General features: G+C 40.7%; 1 protein-coding gene across 3 annotated transcripts; it reads right to left on the bottom strand.

The window, feature by feature from the left end:
* On the bottom strand, positions 1 to 20,667 carry RIGI (RNA sensor RIG-I). 3 transcript variants are annotated; one of them, XM_053968935.1, is made up of 18 exons: positions 20,562 to 20,667; positions 20,338 to 20,469; positions 18,338 to 18,516; positions 17,690 to 17,840; positions 16,102 to 16,224; positions 15,167 to 15,280; positions 14,278 to 14,431; positions 13,155 to 13,413; positions 12,260 to 12,449; positions 11,770 to 11,871; positions 9,458 to 9,615; positions 8,694 to 8,829; positions 7,679 to 7,827; positions 6,491 to 6,581; positions 5,620 to 5,790; positions 3,927 to 4,078; positions 1,976 to 2,122; positions 1 to 323 (listed from the first exon to the last, which is right to left on the bottom strand). In XM_053968935.1, exons 1-18 carry the CDS (start codon positions 20,665 to 20,667, stop codon positions 27 to 29), a joined length of 2,811 nt encoding a protein of 936 aa, XP_053824910.1. In that variant the 3' UTR covers positions 1 to 26. The 3 variants fall into 3 exon arrangements, with proteins under 3 accessions (XP_053824910.1, XP_053824911.1, XP_053824913.1); XM_053968936.1 differs by having other exon boundaries at positions 12,287 to 12,449; XM_053968938.1 differs by lacking the exon at positions 15,167 to 15,280.
* Between the last annotated feature and the right edge of the window lie 954 nt (positions 20,668 to 21,621).

Here is a 21,621-nt window from a genome sequence, read left to right as displayed (position 1 = left end):
ACAATATATCCATTAAAATGTTGAGTTCAGCTGGATGTTTCTTCATCAAAATCCTTCAAAGACAAATTAATACTTTTCCATTTCTGAAAATCCATTTGTGTCCCAGTTTCAACATCCTCTAGTACAAAGCTTCTGATTTTGATCACGGGTAGTTTATCGAATATCTTGTACTTCACTATGATCCCCCAGTCATGCAGGCACTCAGTATTTCGGCAATGCATCTTGCTTTTTTTCACAAAATCATCAAACTGAACTGGTTTCCTGTGGGGCTTTGTTGTATAACGCTCCTGGAATACGTCACCTAAGACAATGTGATGAGATCCCTGAAACAACACATGCCAGAAACACTTAATATTAGAAACAACATTCCTCATTTTTCCTTTGTCATTCCCCTTCCCTTCTCAAATACATGTTCTCCCTGTTAAGGCATTTGCTGTCATCCAGGAGGCTCACCTTCCAGCCTCTTCGGCTCATTGCTCTTTTTTTTTTCCCTATTAGTGGAATACCAGGTACTAGAAGGACCCAGGCCTGGGCTTATCAAAACGTATCAGTCAACAGCTTACATATATTTGAACTTAGTAAGCTTTTTAAAAACTGTGTTTGCTGTATTTGAGCCATGTCCATGAAACTAAGAGAGTAATTCAGACAATGGACAAGTTTGAGAGACTCCTGTTTCCCATGAGGGGTCATGCAATTACTTTGGAGTGGTAGAAAAAATAACCCTAATAAGATGAAGGAGCTATAGTTATTGTTTATAACATATATAATAAAAGATTAAAGAAATTAACAGCCTTATTTGAAAGCATATTTACAATCTGAGCTTGAGTCTGAAAATGATAGATCGTCCTGGAAATGCAGTTTGTAGGGATTATTTTAAAAACTGAGGAAGTTATTTGCAGAGTACTAAGCAAAACCACTTACTGAAGAGTTTTCTGAACTCTTGGCTCTATTTGCACAGGTATAGGTGATAAGCCAGGAGCACAAAAGAGTGTAAAAGTCAGAGGTGCTTTAGATAGCCCTTGTTTTTTGTCAAAGAAATGTAACCCAAGTTTTCACGAAGTTGAGCTGTTCCCAACTCCTTGCAGAGGAGTAGTAAGCACCATCTACATTCCAAAAACAGCTGGTAAAAACAAATAAAAATTTGGGAAGGGCCTGAAGGCAGACACAGTAATGCTCAGCTGCGGCCTGAGGCCCCTCATCACATTGCAACTGCATTTTTCAGAGCATCACAAATAGAAGCAGCTTCAAAAGAACAAAAAGCAGAACTATAAAGGCTCAAAGTGCTTAGAAGAGCCTCTCTTCCATGATCACCACTTTCCCTGTGTAAAGAGTATTGCTTTCTTTTATCTATAAAGAAAATATTCATGTTCAGAAAGAGTACAATCATCATGTCCCTAGGCTATACATAGAAGCAATGTGAACTACACCTACAGAATAGAAAACAAAATAATACTGAAGAGCTGTAGGGCTCTTCTTGTGGAACCATGGTTTGCCCTGCTTTTCAAAACTCAAACTGACCTATAAGACAAGGAGTTTGTAAGCTGATCCCAGTACTTCTTCTAGATAATTTTCAGTCAACAGAAATTGTAGGAGAAGTAACAGCAGAGAGACTTCCATCTGATGCTGATCAGGAAAGTAAATATCCAGCAGTAACTCTAGAAGGTTATGTAGTTGAAGATCAGGGGGTTTTCAACAAAATTTGTCAGAAGGGCTTCAGGAAAACTGAAGTGATTCCTACCATATCCCATATTTTCACACCTTGGACAATGTCAACTCAACTCATAGTGTCATATCATCATGTCATACTACAGAAGTAGTCACAACTGTTCCTGTGGTTTACTGATTTACTCAGAATTTCTGTTCTCCTCCAGTTTGCATAAAATAGTCCACATCCACACTGATAAACAATGCAGTTAGTTCAATAATGCTGACTTCCCTGGTGGTCATGGATATAGCTTCCCGTACAGAAACACACCTTTATAATTCTGATGTCATCAGTACTGCAGACATATGCTTTGCATTTTCCACACAAAAGATTTTTTTTCCCTTCCACTATTTCATGTTTTATTTCATTCTTCCTGGAATCTCGTAGCATCTTTTCCTTCATTTGCAGGCCACGTATCTGTAATAAATAAATAAAAATCAAGATCATTATGAAATGAAGTCCCAATGTCAGCTTAAATGTGAGCTTAAATGTGATGTAACATCTAGGAACCTATTACTTAAAGCACACAAAACAAAACACACCTTCTGGCAACTCATACCAAGAAAGAACAGGTTACATTTGTCAATTTAGAATGCAGGGCTAGAATGTGACTATGTGATGGACAGCATTTATGCCTTTTGCTCCTGCCTCCCTTCTAGCCCCCAACAGCCTCTCTGGTCTTAAGGCTGGTATGTCCATGTGAACCTTAAATCATGTGAAATCCTATAGCACAATTAACGCTGCTGCTCTGGGAATCTCATGGTTTTGAAAGAAAGCTACAAAGACCACAGAAACTGCAGGTTGAGAAAGAAGCAACAAGGCACAGCCTGTAGCTGAGAACCAAATGCAGAAATTGAATCCTCTGAGAAGAAGCAGGAGAAACTGCACCAAGCCTTGGATGTAGGAGAAGAAACATCACAAAGGCCGAGGGGCCTTGGGCACCCTTTGTTGCACAGCTCAGTCTCTGAAAGCTTGTCTGGAAAGACTGGATGATCTGTGAATTCAAACAGTATGGGAGAACTGTGTACAAAGCTTTTTTGTTAGTAGTGCCTGCCACTGGCTTATTCCAGGCTTCCCTGAGCCCTGGGGAACACCACTGACACCAGCCACCAGCTATATTTAACTCCAGTCACTCCCACTCTCTGGGCCCAGCCATTTTTTTACCCAGCAATGAGTGCACCCATCCAAGCCATAAACAGCCAGTTTCTCTAGGAGAATGCTGTGGGAAATGGTATCAAGGTCCTTACTGAAGGACAGACACCAACCACAGCCTTCCCCACACATCCACTAAGTGGCACACTGTCACAGAAGAAAATCAAGCTGCTCAGGCAGGACGTGCCTTTCATAAAACCATCCCAGGTGGGCCTGATCCCTGGTTGTCCTGTACGTGATGGGTAATAGCACTCAAGGTGATCTGCTCCATAATGTTCCCTGGCACTGAGGTCAGGCTGATGGCGCTGTAGTTCCCCACATCCTCCTGGTCCTTCTTGTAGATGGGTGGTCACACCGACCAACCTCCAGTCACCTGGGATCTCCTTGATTATCCAGGACTGGAAAGTGCTGGAAAGTGGATTGATGAGCTCTTCCACCAGGTCTCTCATTATCCTTGGGTGGATCCCATCTGCCCCCATAAACTTGTGTCGCAATGGTGTAGCAGGTCACTAACCAGTTCCTTTTGGATTATAGGGCCTTCATCCTGCTCCCCTATGTCCAGGAAGCTGAATATCCTGAGAACAACCAGTCTTACAGAGGCAAACAAGGCATTAAGCACCTCAGTCTCTTCATTTTTGTCCCTATGTTTCCCCCCATAACCAATAAAGAATGGGGATTTCTCCTTAGCCCTTGGTGGTGGTCCATATGAATATCCAGCTGGGCTTTAACCCTCCTGATTTTCAGCTGCAAAACATCACAATATCTTTGTACACTGTGCCCAAGATGGCCTCCAACTCTTACATCACCCATGAGTCCTTCTCTTTTCATAAGCAACAGGTCATAAATTCTACCTCATGCTCTGAAGTTTTTTGCAGTTACTGTACAGTTGACATTCACAAACTGTCAGTACACAGTATCCCTTCTCTGCTGACCTAGCCTTTGTCAGAAATCAACTACAATGAACATTTCCCTCGGGTTATCACTTGGCCCTACATAGAGCCTTAGTAGGTGAAGGTAGATACAGATTATGCTTTAAAATTTGGGTATGAAAACTGCACAAATCACAAACCTTTCTTGCAAATGTTGTTTCATCCCAGTTCTGTAGCTTTTCAATAGCTGCATTCATCATTTCTTCCTTGTAACTGTTTAGTTTTTCATTCTCAACCACTTCTGTTTTGCTTGTCACAAGGATGCACTTGCTGTCTCTTGCCCTTCCACGACCTATACAGCAACACATTTATGCTCTTTAGTTACTCTTAACAACATATGCAAAAGTGACAGGTCTGCCATAAGACTATTGAGGGCCTCCTGTATGTCTGCTTTTGTTTGCAATGTTCAGATTCAGATAATGCTGCTTCTGAAGAGCATTCTTCAATAACAAACCAGAACAAAATGCCCCCTTCCTGGTATCCTCATGGATATACCCTAGCCAGTACTGTATTGCCTGCTTCGGTGGCCTCCCTATGCTGAGTTCAGGCATGCTTTAAAATACATTTTTTGTGTAGCATCTTGCTGTCTTCTTCTTGTGTAAAAAAAAAAAAAGTAAAGGAGAAAAGTTCATCTTAGTCTTTCTCATTAATTTTCAGCCCTGCTAATTGGTGTCTAAAAATACCCCAAAACCCCATATATCACAAAAACCTAAGGAACTGGAAATATCGTGCTGACAAGAGCACAGACAACAACAGCAAGCACCTTCTCATCTACCTGACTATGCCTACTGCCTGCCTGTTTATTAAAGCTGTGACACAGGCAAACCCAGAACTACAGGGATATCATACCAGTTTAGCAGTATTTTAGTTATAAAAAGTGTTCACACTTTCTTTTAAGTTTTTACTCCACAAAAATCATGATTGTATGTGGTTTGAAACTGACATAACCTTTTTTCTTTGCACTTTTAATAGCTTTTTAATAATAAACACGATCTTTTCATCCATAAAAGTCAATTCTGGGCCACTTATTTCATTACAAAACACAGATAAGAAGGTCACAACACACAAACCCTGAAAGTAGAGTACAGAGTAAGTACAATGAAAATCACTTCACATTAAATGATGATGTTAACTGCTTGGGAAATATGAAAAAATATTGCAGATGCACCATTAGATGCAGGCAGTTTTATGCTGTTTAGGAATGTGAAGCAGAAATCAGTATTTAGTTTGGCTGTTCATTCCCCTCTATTGGCCATACTGTAAGATCACCAAATTTAAGGCCAAAGTCATGACAGACTTCTCTGGACAAGCAGGGAAGACAGAAACAGGGTGTCAACAGGGTGTCTTTCTTTTGGTCCTTAATATTAGAGATCTGCACATGTGAAGGCCTCATGTATCTGGGAGTAGCTGGGTTGGTAATAAACCACCAGGCTGGAGAAGGCCTTTGGAAGCCAAGGCAATACAAGAAATTCCATTGCAGCAGTCCTTTGTAAATTGTCACAGAATGATTTGTAATATTTCTGACAACAGTTCTTCTAGCCATAGTTCTGCTTATATGTAATTGTCAACTTGATGTATCAGTCCTCAACAGTTCAATAACCTTGTGCAGCATAGCTAATTTGCCTGTTGTGAGTCAGACAACATCAAGGACTTGGCTCTGTGAACAAATTTATCATGTCTCATCATTCACATGACTTTGCTCTAAGGCACAGAGAAACAACAGCAAGGCATGCACATATTAACACAGTATTTCCAATGTGCCATTTGGTAGTATTTCATGTCCATTTCTAGGCCAAAACAGGTTTCTACAGTAATAGTTCTGAAATTCCATACCTCTGACTTGGATCATTTTGGTGACATTACCAAAGTATTCATAGAGCACCACAAGGCTGCACTCAGTAATATCAATGCCTTCATCAGCAACAGATGTAGCAATTAGCAGTCTGATGTCTTTGTCATTTCTGAATGCATCCAGGACACCCTTCTGCATTGGCAGGGTCATACCTACAGTACCAAGAAACTGTGTCAGGAAAAGAAAACTGAAGAGCTCCTTGAGCAAGATATCCACATTTGCTTTTACTTCAGTGATTAGGAATTAGTACATCCTTTTGATCTGGAACTACTTCAAGTTTGATATGCAGCTGGGTGTATATTATACCCACTGACCAGGGATTCGTGTTGATGTGTCACAGATATTATCAACTTGAGAAACACCATTTTAGACACAACACCCACATGATCTTTACTGGAGACACCCCATGCATCTTAGTTAAAACCCAACCTAACTCTGAACTTAAGCCATAGGTAATTAATTTCAGCTGTAGCTTCCATTCTGTCTTAAAATGTCTTTCTGCCATCAAACACAAAGTAAGAGAGGGATCACAAAGTAACAGAGATAATATGAGAATTAATCACAAGAAACTATGATAGTGAAGTTTCTAAACTGCTTTTGAACCAGCAGAAAAATCCTGCAAAGAAGTATTGTTGACAATGTTACTGCTGTTTTAACTAAAGGCTCTGGACAGAAAATGCAAGCATCCCCTTAGGATTCATTCAAGGTCTTCCCAATATGGAAGAATGCAAGTGCAAATCTGACCTTCCTCTGTTTAAGGGCACAGAAGATGAACACAGGAAAAGCGGAACAGTTTTAGCAGCATAGCATAGCCACTACTGGTTTAGCATATCTTAGTGCAAATCTGCATACCTGTTTTCTGATCTCTTCTTCCCTTACCCATCAACACATCTGGCTTTATGTGGCTAAGAAGAGGATTTGCTTCTATCCACTTCTTCAAAGCCTGGAGAGCAAATCACAGAGTTAAGATTCCCTGTGCAGATGCAATGCTAGTTTGTGATAGGTAGCAACTTAAAGGCTGGCTAGAGAGCAAGTAGCTTTTCACTGCTAAATATTTTGCATTTTTCTCTTATAAACTAACAGGCCACTGAATGCTACACCTCTGGCATCAAGGGAAAGTAGTTCCTATTTACAAACTGGGTTTCCACTACACAGTGACAGTAGCACATTCAAACTGCTCTTACAGAAGAATAAAATTCAGCCAAGCTACTGTAGGCTTTTAAATCTAACATGCAAAGCTGCCAACAGATACTTGTTGTTGTTAGTTTGGACTTTAGTCTGCTTTTAAGTTTTTTCTGGTCTGCAATTCATCCAGCATGTCTGAATGAAAAGTATAAAAAGGGGGGCTGGGTCATTCAGCTGATAAATCTGTTTACAGTAGACAGAGACAGCTGATATTTGCAGTAAATGTTTTAATCTACTCATGCTAATGATTAGTAGTCCATTAACATCAACCATAAACTTTTTCTGGGAGCAAGGTACTGTAAAGGAAAAAAAGCATCATCCAGCCTAAATTTTTGATCATAGGCAAGTATGAAATAGACCAGTGATAAGAAGAGTCCAGGGTACATCTGCTGCACAAACTTTTTCCTTTTTCTTGATCAAAAGCCGGTGCTAGGGCACAGACCTTCTTTAGGTCTATAGGAATCCTCTGAGAAATGTATAAATACCTCCTGATGTGCAGTCAGTAATGGAGTAGAGCTGCTGATTCATAACACCTTAAAGCCAAAACCCTTAAAACACATCTTGTTGTAACTGACTTTAGGCCTAAAATAAAAATCTAATGGCTTAATAATCAACTACAGCATGTAGTTAGACATCATGAAGGACACCATAGCTGTACTGTAGTTTTCAGAAAAAGAAAAAAACCTCACTCATCCTGCCTCAGAGCATCAGGGATTAGGTCGACACATTAAAATAAATTAGAATGATCGAATACATGCACGTTTTTCTATTTCAGATCAAAATGGGAAGGGTAATATGATGAGTAATTTTATTTTCCCACTTCCCATTTTAGGAGTTTTAAAAAAAATGTCATACAGCTACTAAGGCTCTTGTCTTGGCAAAGAGAATAGTGCGAGTCTGTGGGTTATAGTGGTATGCTTCGTCCAGGATGCAAGCAAGCTCTTCCAACTTTGGATTCTCATTTGACTCATCTTTTGAAAGGGCAGTCAGCTCTAGTTCTTTCTCTGAAAGACAAAAAAGAGGTTTCTTGAAAATTTTACCTTTTTTAAGGCAGAAAGCAGAATTCCCACACAAACCTACTTTCAAACAGTACACACATTATCTTATTTTTTTATTTTCTATTCCATTCTTTCAGATGCAAGCAGGGAAATCTGTTGGTTAAACACAACAAAATCCCCAGAAAAAAACAAATTATGAATATCTCACATATTGTAGCAAAGTGACATGAGAAATTCTGTGATATACTGTGTGTCAAAAGAAAGCAACAAAACAAACTCAGCTCTTGTGCCATTTCTTCCAAGAAAACAACTGACATGCAAGGGCAGACAGACCAGTGATTTAAAATTGCAGTCAGCACTGCAACACACCAGAGCACAGGCTGAAATATAGCCCACTGCTAACTAAATCAGGTCACAGAACAGTGACTTTCAATGAGAAAGGTACAGGAGCCACCTGCTTCTCCCCAGAAGACTGGGACTGGCCAGGAGGTTAGGCAGTGCACCGAGCATTGAGTGTATGTTGGCTTATCTAATGCTATCAGCACCCATGATGGTAGACCATCCCCGTACTTGTGGGGCACAGCCACAAGGGCACTGTTGCCTTATTTCCAAGCCAGGCATGTAAGAACTTACTATATCATCCAGCTACAATCATTACTATTTTATCAGCTTCTGCACTAGAAGCTTACAGTCCCAGAAATTTAGTGCCCCCACCTGCCCTAACACTGCACTTGCACCCATGCAGTCACCACATGTTCTGGAAAGTGCAGTTTCTGGAAAAACAACTGCACTTACTCTGAAGAAAACACCTGGACCATCCTACCATAAGCTCTTGTCTCCCCTGCAGTTGTCACAGGTACTATGGCAAATACCTTGAAATTTCTCCGTCAGCTGCTTCTCTAACTCTGTATATGGTCCGTTTTTTACATTTGTGAAAAATTCATTTAGATAGGCTAAAGCATCTTCAATGCGAGCATCTTCACTGATAATGAGAGCATCGTTGAATTTCTGCTTGGAAAGAGACACAAGCATATAGGCCTCATTTTCCACAGCGTGGGATGAACACAAATTTTATTTAGCTAGATTAAGTGTTGCAAAGTTGTGGTGTTCTTCCATTTCCATGACAACACAAGCACTGCAAAGTCTCCTCCTAATCTGTCCCTGGTGAGTATCACAGAGACAACTCTTACATGCCTTATGCTTTAGCCTGTGTCAACTTGCTGCAGTCTTCAACATCCTCACTTAGTGGAGAGGCAAGTACAGATCTCTTCACTGTTGTGACCAGTGACAGGACTTGTGGAAACAGCCTGAAGCTGAGTCAGGGGAGATTTAGGCTGGATATCAGGATTTCACCCAAAGGGTGGTTGGGCACTGGATCAGGTTCCCCAGGGAAGTGGTCACAGTCCTAGCCTAACAGAGCTCAAGAAGTGCTTGGACAATGCTCATGGTGAGGATGTCCTCTGCAGGGACAGGAGCTGGACTCAGTGATCCTTCGGAGTCCCTTCCAAGTCTGCATTTATTCTATGATTCTAAATAGGACAATTGGTTCAAAATCTGCTTCTAGGTGAACATACCTATATCAGAAGGAACAGGATGACTCTACCTTTGTATGGAAGGAAAGAGGATACACACTTACCCGCAAGTGTTCAGTACAAATGAAAAGGTCTCTACAAATACTGCTCTCCTTCTCCTTATCTTCCAGTTGCAATAGTCTGCATTTCTTCTGAGTGGAAACTATCCAATGTTCATATCTCTGTGTTCCAAAGTAATTCTTGTTGATTTGGGAGATGGTATCTATTATAGGAGAGAAAAAGAAAAATGTTCCTCTAAAAATAAAAAGCATTAGCTAGAGGATAACACATTTCCCACTAATATTGACTCTAAAAAGCCTTAGCAAAAGAACAGTTTTATGATACAATCACAGAACCACTGAGGCTGGAAGGCACCTGTGGAGGTCTTTAGTTCAACCTTCTGCTCAAAGCAGATCACCTAAAGCAGGTCACTTAGTTCAAATGGGCTTTGAGTACTTTCAAGGCCAGAGAGTCTACAACTTCATTGGACAATCTGTTCCAGTGTTTGACCACCTTATAGCAAAAAAGTTCTTCCTATTGTTTAAATATTTGTTTGTGCCCACTGCTTCTTGTCCAGCATCTGGGAACCACCTGTGAAGACTCTTACTCTGTCTTCTTCACTCCCTGTGTTTCCCAGGGAAATGTATACATACATGAAAAAATGTATACCCAGATGTTAGCCTAAAATTAACCTAGTACAATTCAACTGAGGATCTGTGTTGATCTGTGTTTATCACACACACATCTGCAGGGACTTAGTAATAAAATTAGAGCCCACTTATCCTGTAAGAAGTCTATGGTATTCAAAAAACTGCATGTACATTGCTTCTTGAATTACCAGATACTCAATAGTTTATATTCATTCATGAAATAGTCTAGAAGCATATTGTCCAAGGGGCTGTCCTTGAGGCAGAACCTCTTTCCTGCATACATACTCTGCCTGAGTGCTTCAGGGGCTACAGTAACCACAGGGTGCACAGAAGGGAAGCCACTGCCATTCATGCAAGAGGAACTGTGATGCAAAATAAGCTTCAGAAGTGTTTGCTTAATGTAACATGAATTTTGAAAATCTCTGTTCTTTGATCAGGCTTCTTGGGTTTTGGGTTGTTTTGTTCAGGTGTGGTTTTTTTTGTTTGTTTGTTTGTTTTTGTTTTTTTTTGTTTTTGTTTTTGTTTTTTGTTTTTTTGTTTTTTGTTTTGGTTTTTTTTTTTTTTTTTTGGTTGCATGGGGGTTTTAATTCTCCCTTCCTGCCCCAGAATATAGTTCACTCTCAAATATCTGGGAAGTGGACGGCAGGGGGTAAATCTAGAACTGAGGTAAACAGGTTCAAGGCACTGCAGTCAGTGTGCAAAAAACAGTCTAAACACAGACAATGTCCTTTAATCCAGAGCTGGAGAGACCAAGGCTTATCCTGAATATATCCATTCATGGGTCTCTGCTTTGTACCCCTTCTGCTCTCCAGTTTTTTATTAAGGCCGCTTACTGGACATCACTTAGGAACTCTGCAAAAGCAGAAAAGATGAATTTATTTCTGAAGGGTTATAGAATTAATCTTATGATCATGAGACCAATTTTCTTTTCACAATCATGCATCTCCTCTCTGCAAACCTTCCCACCAGAGCAGCTCCCAAAGCTGGAACCCTACTGATAATTGTTTCCTTTCTTGGGCAGCCATATCCTCTTTCCAGTGATGTTTATGTTGCACAGATCCTACTCTGAAACATCACCTCAAAGGCTTTTCAAAGGAAAACAATGGACACCTGGTAAAAAGTGGAAATTGGAGTACCCAGAAACCTAAAGAGGAAAAAATGCTGACCAAAAAAGGTGGCCAGGGCAACCCTAGAAATAACTCTGAGTGCAGCTTGGAGACCAGAGAAAACACAAGAAGTGTCAGAGCAGCAAGTGTGAAAATTAACTTTTGCTGTAAGGGAAAAATTACAACATTCAGAGTAATGCCACTGTGATGTTTATTTCCCTAACAGGACAGATTGGGTGTGAAGGATTTGGAGAAATGTTTAAATAAGAACATACAGGTATCTCTCATCAATGAAATCAAGCCCTCTCCATTTTGAATGCAAGCCCTTTTGTTTCAGATTCTTTAAACTCAGAAGCATTTGACAGTGTCAATAGCAGACTGTTTTTAGTTGCATGTGACAGGCTGAAATTCAAGTAAAAATGGTTATGATTGTCAAACTAATCAGGTATAACAGAAAAATAGTTGATTCTCTTATCTGTAATCTCTTACTCAGGAAATAAATGCAACTAAAAATGAAGGAGAAGGGAAGTGAAAAAAGAGTGTCTGTTCTAGCAGCTATAAGGATTCACATTGATTTAATCAAATACTGAACTCCAATACAGGCATATTACAGCATCTTACCCACTGAGTAAATCTTCCTCATCAACACCTCTGTCTCAGACATCAGACCTGCGATAATGTCTGCAAAATGATTCTGAGCTCGCATTTTAACCCATCTGATATCTAGAGAAGAGAAATACAAGTCAGTGTGCTGAATAAGTAAAACATTTCCTCAGGAAGTACAGAACAAATTCTTGTCTATAAGAATGCTACACTTCGTGCTCTATGCAATCACAATCAGTTTTACTGTTAATGAGCACTGCAGGTGCACAGAAATAAGCAGCCCCCAGTCCTCACTGGCAGAACTGAATTAAAACTAGAGATGGTGTATCAACAGCAAAGAGAAAATATGCCCAAGTGGGCACTGCCTTACTGCAGGACAAGAAATTGCAAGCCTAAACTTCTTTCAAGCTAGCAGGAAGGAAAGCTCCACCTTAGTTTTAAGCTTTTATCTTAATCTAAAAAAAGGGGAATTTAGTAGCTGCCATAATCATGGTGCTTTGCTACTCACAGGAAAATAAAAAGAAAGTGTGCGTACGTGTTTCTGGCCTGTTTCCAAACCTCTGCAGATCTTGTTTGTTCTCTCTGACAGTGGATATGGCCTGTATGTCAAGGTAGGAGCAGAGGGTACAGACGTGCTCTACAGTTTCTTTAGTGCTCTTGGCATTACCAACTCCAACAGAAGCAGTTAAACCTACAATCTAAGCACACACATTAATAGCAGTTGTTACTACTTTGCCACAAACAAAATAAAACGAGGAGACATTGTCACTTGTCTCTAAATTGCCACCATCTTCAAAAACATGGAAACAAAACAGGCAGGAGAAGTAAACAAGAAGCAGGCACAAAAACTTAAGAACCAAAACCTGTATGTACTCATGCCTACTCCATGGTGCTCAAACTTATTTAAACTTAAAATAAACTATCCAGCCACTTAAATCCATAACGAGCTGTATCTGTCAGTGCTTATTATACAGAGGAAGAGCAAACCCACACCCAGACCCATCCTTTGCATTCATTCAGAGATTATTTTCTCAGCTGGATGAGAACCTCATGCCAGCAGAGGCAGTGCCCCCATTTTATTGGGCAGAAAACAACAACAGAGAGCTAACAAGATTACTAAATTACATGCTTTCTTCCCAGTTCAGTTCTTCCATTTGCTCTCAAGTACTCCAGTCTTTGTTATGCTTGATCAGTCTTCCTTGGTAGCTGCAGGGAAGATGTAACATGGGAAAAAAGCCTGGAAGTGTCCAAGAACAAAAAAATGTTCCAGATGCTACCACTTCTATTTGCAGCTATTGTTAAATGTGACTTTGGACTGGATCAGGACAAAAGGCAAGACTTTGCTGACTGCATTGCAAAACACTTTCCTCTAATGTTTCCACCACTGATGGGCTGGGCCTTACCTGAGGCAGCTGGTTTGCAGAGGAGTCAAATTTTTGATCCAGGTACCTAGTCATCAACACATTATAAGGGTGGTTGCCTGTAGTGTTGTGGCACTCATCAAAAATCATGAGAGTGAAGATGGAAAGGGAGCTAAGGATCCCTTTTTCCATGCTATTCACAAGAATCTGGGGCGTTAGCACAATGATGTCACTGTCCTGTATAATATTTTCTACAGAGATATTTGCAACTGTTTCACCACAAATTCCTTGAACAGAGTATCTGGAAAGAAGATGCAAAAAACAGGGTAAGAAAAAGGATGCCTTGCAGGTCAAGGAAAGCTAGAAAACTGGGCTTTTCAGCGAGCTTGAAAGGCAGTTACTAAGTTTCAAATGTCAAAGAGTTGGAGGTGGCAGTTTGACCACAGAAGCTGAGAACAAAAAAAAGAGCTGAAGATAAATAACTGGATTTTCAACTACCATTAACAAAAATATATCGTATTTGAGGAGTGATTAACTTGTACATTTAAGCTGCATTTGTCAATTCACATGTAACATCCCTTTTGTGTGCATGTCTGGCATCATGGGACTGTTTCTGCCAAGCAGCCTCCTTTTCCCATAGCTATAAGGATACATATGTGGACGTGAGTAACCAGTTCCCTCAAAATCCAAAGATATAGGTTGTTAATGCACCTCTAAGCAATTCGCAGTCCCATCTGAAACGTGGACTATCATTTTCTGACTAGAGGTTGAAAAAATAAAGAAGTCTGGGTCCTTCCATTTATAAGAGACTCTGAGAATGGCAAGAGGAATCCCACTGCTACTGCCAGGAACTATCTCAGCTTTGAAAGCAGGCATGAAAGGAGTCTCAAGAGAAAACACACCTCACTCTTTCAGTACAGAAATACTTTCACCATTTCCATAGATGTGCAACAAATGCTTAAACTCTCCAGAACCAGATTTCAGATTCTCCAAACAAAGTCTGCCATGGCAATGCCATTCTTGCAGCTACTCATCATCCTGATGTTACTGTCAAACACTCTTGTTTACCAGTGAACATGTTACATCTTGCCCTAGCCACAGCTAACCTATAAGGCAGTTTATTTTCTGACATCTGGAGGATGCCACCAGGGAGAATGACACTTACCCAGTTCTTTCAAAATGCTGCCTGAATACATTTTTCTGTTGCTCATACACTGGCATTTTGGTTGCAAGGAAGACAACTTTTGCCTTTCGTCCTGAGGGAATATTTTGTAAATGATGTTCACAAATCAGAACTGCCACAAAAGTTTTTCCAGATCCTTCAAACAAAAAACATGAATGGTAAAGGACAAGTATGAAAAGGTGCATTTGTAAGCAGCAGCTTGTCTCATCTGAATGCCTTGTAACAAAGGGGAGCTGACAATGGGGCTGTTACTCTTACAGACTTGAACACATTTGGAACAGATTTGAACACAAGCATGTTGCTTACTCAGGTGGGGAATCATCCCTTTCTCTCTCACAGTCTCAGTCTGTAAAGGCCATTAAGCAGTCACTGGGAATTAAAATCCATTTGCAGTTGTATTTGAATTCTTTGAAATCACAAAGTCTGTTTTTCACTCTTAGCATGTGCTCTCACATCAAATCAGACTATGTACAGACACCAGGACCTTTCAGCTTCCATCCTTCCCCATGCAGCCTTGCTCCTATCCTCTGGTTTTCCTTTGGCCCTCAGGCTCACTGTGCCAGAGCTCTTCTCTGTCCCTGTCTTTATTATCCCACTTGCCTCCAGGGCTCAAGGGAAAATTAGGCTGTCTGGATGTTGTAGGCATTGCAGTAGAGAAGAGAGTGGAGCCTCAAGCTAACTCATCCTATTTTTCCTTCAACTTGCAAGACAAATTTCTTAAATATCAAGATTAGTGACTGGCTTAAAACTGAAAAATCCACTCTGAGGAGTGAGAAAGCAGAAGTCAGAACATGGAAATGAATGCTGAATGTGCTGAATACAAGCACTGATGTGCCAAGCGACTTTTTCTAAGAAATGTCTGTCTCCTTACCTGTGGGGGCACAAATCAATGTGTTTTTCCCATCAATAGCAGGCTGTGCAAGCTCAATCTGATAGCTCCGAGCCTTCTTTGATTCATAAACAGATGAAGACTCATATATGCTTTCTGGGATAAAACAATATTTTTGTGAAGAGTAGTGCAATAAAAATGAAAAAAATATGTTGTGCCCCATATAGTTGTAATCTAAAATGATAAAGGTAGAAGAGTCCTTGCAGTCCACACAGAACATTCTCTGACAGACAAGCCTTTTAACAGGACAGATGCACCAAACAAGAATTTTGTGTGAGTTTCATGGCACAGTTTTGTTAACCCTCAACTGTGATTCATAAAATGTACTCATTTTAAGGTCTTGGCTAACAATGCTCACTTCAACTGGTCTTTTTTCAACTCAGAATGAAAACACAAGGGATTATTTTTCCCCAATACATGCACAGGATTTATTTTAGCCTTCTGCTCTACAGACTTTTGAAATTATTACTCTCTTAACCTGTGGTCTTGTCAGAGTGTTTGGACTTATGGAACAGGAACTAGAAATAACTGGTGGAGCAAAATTTGCCATGACAGTCACTGCACAGATCCTTTGCAGTCACATTCAGTTCTCTAAACTGGTTAATATCAGGTCATGTGTGAATTAATTATATCAGAGAAGAGATGCATAAACAATATGCTGGTGTTTGGGGACCTTTTTTAATAATGTGCTGACAGAACAACTTTTCACTAGATGTGAAAAATGAGGGGCAAGCCATAATATGTGCAATGCCCAGCATGAGATCCTTTAAACATTAAAACAGAAGACAGATAAATCAAGTCAGAGATTTGCACTAATTCCTCGGTACCTTCCATTGTGGCATACTACATCTGTGTCCTTTGGGAATCTAAGGAAATGGAAAATAGCAACCACAAACATTTAAGTTCTTAAGACTTACCTGAAACTGAAGAGAGACTTTTGCTCAGATTATCACATTCTGCTTCTTCAGAAAATGCCATTATGGTTTCAAAGTAATTCTCAGAGGCATCTTTCATTTCGCCTTCGATATCTTTGCCATTATCTGTGTAAATGGAAAAAAAGGCATGCTATTGATCCTTAAGATTTTAAAATGTATTTGCTGTGACAACAAGGTGAGGGAGTTGGTTGCTGGAAGAAAAAGACTACATAAAATGATGCTGCACACAGGCTCCTTTTCAAGGAAGATGGACAACACTGAGAATCTTTGGTTTAGCTTTGGTGTTATAATTAATACTTTCTCAAAGAACTGTCCCAGGGCCCTCCCTGCATGAAGAGTCTCTTTGCAAACAGAACATATGATAACAAAGCACTGCTTTTGGAGTGGGAGAAAGAACACATCTGCACATCAATCCAGCTCCAGAAAGCACACAGTATCTGCAATTGATTTCTGGTACCGACTCTTAACTGCCAGCAGTAAAATGTTTCCAATATGGACAATGTTTCTTCAGTAAGCTGACTTTGGCTTTGCTGAGTCAGATGTTCAAGGAAGCTGCCCCAAAAGACAGTGATAACTTTAACTTAAAAAATATAATTGTCAACAAATAATATATTCACTAGCTACACAAATAGCCACCAGCTACACAAAATAATATCTATATACATATAGGTATTACTCCTATGTATTATTTTACCTGTATTTTAATAAATTTATTAATTATGTATGCAACTTTATGCATATATATTAATTATTACACCCTTTGATTGCAGTAATAAAAAAATTTCAAAATAAGAAATATAGTTGAAGAAGCCACTTAAATATAGCTTATCCTGTTGCTAACTAAAAAAACAATACAAACAAGTACCTAGGAAGACAACAAATGTAGATATGAAGATACAGTCCAGTTTATTTAAAATCACATTTTTAGTAGCAAAATAATGTATTCTTCTCTAAATTCTCCTATGCTGCAGGTTACTTATACAAGTATTTTTCAAGGAGGGAAAGGTAAATTCGATGACAAAGGCAAAACCTAGGAGAGACAATTTTGCACTTTTACAAAATATGAACATTATAACTTGGGAAGGGCTGCTTACCGATTTCTCATAGAAAAAGGTATGTGATCTGCTCTGGGGATCATAAAAGTCTGGGGATCATTATCTAGACTATCACATTACTAATCATATTTTATCAGAAAATATTGCATCTATCACAACTCAAGCAACCAAAAAGATGGCAAAAGTTGAATTAAGAAGAAAGAAGATAACTATTTGGCTATTTTTATGCTTTCAAAGCCTGTGCTGCCTGATTCTCCTCACCAAAAAAAAAGTACCATGCCTAACCATTTGGGACAAAAAATAGTCAAAAAATAATTTCTGCCTGTTTGTAGGATATTATTTGTATTTAATTTTATATTAAAGACATTTAAAATAAATTTTAAAAGGTTTTTCTTTTTAGATCACAAAGTAGTCTGATGGTATCCTTCTAACTAAGTCTGATTCTCCTGAAAAAAAAAATTACTGTCTGGTACAAGAACATGAAAAGAGCATCATAAAATCAATTCACATTTTACCTTCTCTTATATTCCACAGTTCACTTGCATTGTAATATCCTGCACTATCCAATGCCAGCTGAAGACTTTTGGGCCAGTTTTCCTTATCCGAGCGGCAAAGGCATTCAATGAGTTTAGTTATCCCAGCTGCTTTGCTTCTGTATTCACTGATCTGCACACACCACAAACAGAAACTGCTGTAGATTCTGAGCAATCAAACTCACTGCTCTTTACTTAGTAGGTGAATTTATTATGTTTGATGCTCAGTTGAAAACTGCATTTCCTTCTCAATGAATAAAAGCTTTATAATAAAATTCAGCCATTTACCCACTACGGCTTCAATTCTGCCAGTGTAGTTACACACTAAACTTAGCTGGACTATAACAATAGGTAGGCTATTTGTTTGAATATTTGTAAATGGTGTGAAACATCACCAAGCTATTCTGTCAATTTCTGTCTGGCAAAGTCTAATAAATTCTATCTGCCATAAACCTCTGAGGCTTTCCATTGCAGAATAGGAAAAGAAAAAATTATAAAATTATGGCAGACATGTGGCCAGCCATCCTCCTCACCCAGCCACTTGTTACACAGGCAGTGATTCATCCCACAAGTGAGGCGGCCAGCACTTCTCTGACGCAAAACTAGGCAAATACCAGGATTTTACCATACCTGCAGGATCTCATCACACTCCCTCTCTATCAGGCATGTGTTTATGTATGGCATGATTGCTACAGGATCAATTTCTAGCATTGTTGATTCTATCCGCTTCAACAGCTGCCTGTGCAGCTCCAGTTTTTCCAGTTTGCTGAAGTCCCAGTTTTCAATTGCTTCTGCCAGTCCAGTGTAACCTTTCAGAAAAAAGAGACAAATCATTACTGTGAATTTAGTCTCCAGCTAGAATAGGTAGGAACAAGCTGAAAAAACATTTTCTCAGCCACACTGGAGAAATTAAAATTATTTGTCCTGTAAATGATAAAAATCTAGGTGACCCACACACAGTTTTTATCTAATAAGTGACTAGTTTCCTTTTTAGCACTTGTATGTCTAATATGGAAAACCCTATGCTAAAAGAGCAGTAGCACCTGCAAAAACAAGAGCCACACTATGTCACAGGTCATATTACCACATCACCAAGCAACTATATCCACTTCTGTCTTTCAATCATACAATCCTTGGAATTCTTGCATTCCATTATACTCTTTCACAGGACTCCCAGAGCAAAGAACACTACACAGAATCACAAGATGCTCTGGTGGTCTTTTATTTACTTGCATTTTATCTTTTACTCTTGTCTTTGGCTCCACCCTCCTTCAAAAATCCCTACTGTACTGGATTCAGGACAGTCCCTGACTGAAAGCAGTACAGACACCTGCAATCTAGACAGTCATCAAACAGCTGAAAATATGGTCCTGGAACAGACAGCGTCAGGGAAGCATACTTTAAGGACTTGTGTGATTTGCTGAGTAGGCTTCTGAAGTGGAAAAAAAGCAGATCAGGGTCTCCAGAGGACCTTGTGGACAAACAGGAGGAATTTGCCTAACTTCTTATTTTCTTTTAGAAGAGCAGGAGAGTGGTGTGGATACTTACCACCATAATGTCTTTAGTCTAAGTATTACTTATCCCTGCATCCGCCAAAAAGAAGAGTAATACTAAATTCTAGTCTCTGGCCCAATTAGCAACTACTTGGGATAGCACTTTGAATCAGCTGGCTAACTGTCTCAATTTTTTGCTGAAGATACACCAAACTGAACACTACTAGCAGGCTCAAAGTAGATTGTTCTGCAATTCAGGAATCAGGATTATCACAGACTGGTAAAACATTGCTCTGGACTTAGTACTTGCTTTAAGGGATTAGTGGGCCTCATCAAGTGGTAAGAAACTGTAATATTTTTTTCACTGAGATAATTATTCATAATTAATGGTGAGGGGATGAAAATAAAAGTAGCTTATGGAATGAGATTGTGGGGTTCAACATATCTAATAAATCACCAAGAAGGATCTATGATACAATACATACATATAGAGGAAAGCTGGCAGATGCTGCTAATTTTATACCTTCACAATCTCTTCTCTTCCATTTCATACAGGAAATTGGATTAGGAATTTACACATGAAGTAGTTATAGCTACTGTGGAACAATCATCCCTATAGATTACTAATGGTTACTTACTTCTTGAAACAGAAGACTTTTAATGCCAATGAGTAATTTTTAAAAAAAATTTAAAAAGTCATTTAAGACTCTGTCGTTGAGTGAAGTTATCCCACGCTACCAGTCCAGCCCCACGCACCTCCTGAAACCTATTTGCCTTTCTGCTTCAGAGGATTTAGCCTCCTTTCATTGTATTTGGTGAGAACAATGGCTGTCTTATTTCTTCTCTAAAGGCTCTGATTCAGGCAAGTCTCCTGCCAATGAGGCTTTCTACATCCTCAGAATTGTTCCAGCTGCTTCACCTCCCAACAGGCTTATTTCCAGACTGTCAGCTTGTCTTTTCCTACGGCATCTGACTTCGTGTGACAGGATGGGCGGCTGAACCCACGGCCGACGGAGCGCCCCTGCCGGTCCCGGGAGCGCCGGGCGCCTCCGCGCGGCTCCCGCGGAACGCGGGCGGCAGTGCGGCTGCACCAGATCGGGGAGCGGCGGACAAAACCCGCCCGGGGGTGGCACCCACCTGCTGCAGCCAGGGCATCCAGGAAGCCCCGGAGCCAGCCCTCCGCCTCCAGCAGCAGCACGGCATCCAGGAAAAGCGCGGCGGCCGCTGTCACCCCCTTCTCCTCCTCCTTCCGGACTCTCTCCTTCACCTCTAGCAAGAAGCCAGCACAGGCAGTGAGGGGACCGGGACGGGGCAGGGGCGGGGGCGGCGGGCGCGGGGGCAGCGCCGCTGCCGGCTCTCACCGTCGGACAGCCATTCCGTCATGTTGCTGAGGATGTACACGGGGTTCAGGCTCCTCTCGATGTAGCGCCTGTAGCACCGCAGGTTCTGCTTCTCCTCCGCCGTCATGGCGAGGCCGCGGGCGCACCGCCGCCGGCAGTCCCGATCCCGATCCCGCCCCCGCTTGCGTGCGCGGAGCCCGCCCCAGCCGTGGTAGGGAGAGAGGCGGTGGGAGCCGGCCCCAAGCAGGGAGCGACGGGAGAAAGAAACTTCATTCCAGCTGAAGAATGGAAACTGAAAGCAGTCGGGTAGGCGAGTGCTGCTTTCCTCTTGCGTCTGTCTTTAGCAAAAGAAAAAGGGGACTGCCGCCCACACCCCAATTAATCATATGGGCATACATACGGTTGAAAAGGCTGTAACTAGCCCGTTTTGCGGCTGCCAGGGTGAGGAAAAGCACAGCGAAGAAATAGGAGTAAATGCATTGGCCTACCTTCTCTTCCCTCTTGTCCCCAGAAAAAGCTGAACGAGCTTTCATGGGCTGTATCCTGTTTTGTTTTTTGTGGGCTTTTTTAAAAGCGTTTAGAAAATGGATCAGGCAGGTGAGCATCAAAGGAGAAGGCTTACCAAAGGGACAATCCTGTTGCAGGGGAGAAAGCACCCACAGTCGAAGTGCTGCTGAACATGACCAGCTCCACATGCAATCCTCCCTCTCACCATGTGCTGCGTGGATGTGTCATACTTGTTATAAATGAATGCTCCAATTTATTAATTAAAGAAAATTTATTAAATGATCCAAATATAACCTTAGAGAATAACAATGAAAAGCCACTATCCAATCAAAAAAAGTCAGTGCCGAGCCCGCGTATCTGCGCTGGGTGAGACACAGGTCTGACCGCTACAGCAGAGGGTCTCCTATGCTTCCCGCCGACTGTCCTGTCTGAGCGATTTTTATACGGTTTTTCTTGCCCGGGGCAGAGTCTCTTTTCTTCCTTTTTGGACTACACATATTCATGTGGAGTTCTTCCTCTGTGGCAAGTTGAACAAAACATGTCCGGAGGGTGATGAACACCATGATCGCGTTCC

Source organism: Vidua chalybeata, chromosome Z, assembly GCF_026979565.1.
Source record: "Vidua chalybeata isolate OUT-0048 chromosome Z, bVidCha1 merged haplotype, whole genome shotgun sequence".
NCBI classification, from domain to species: domain Eukaryota; kingdom Metazoa; phylum Chordata; class Aves; order Passeriformes; family Viduidae; genus Vidua; species Vidua chalybeata.
This window is presented reverse-complemented; position numbering and strand designations above follow the sequence as displayed.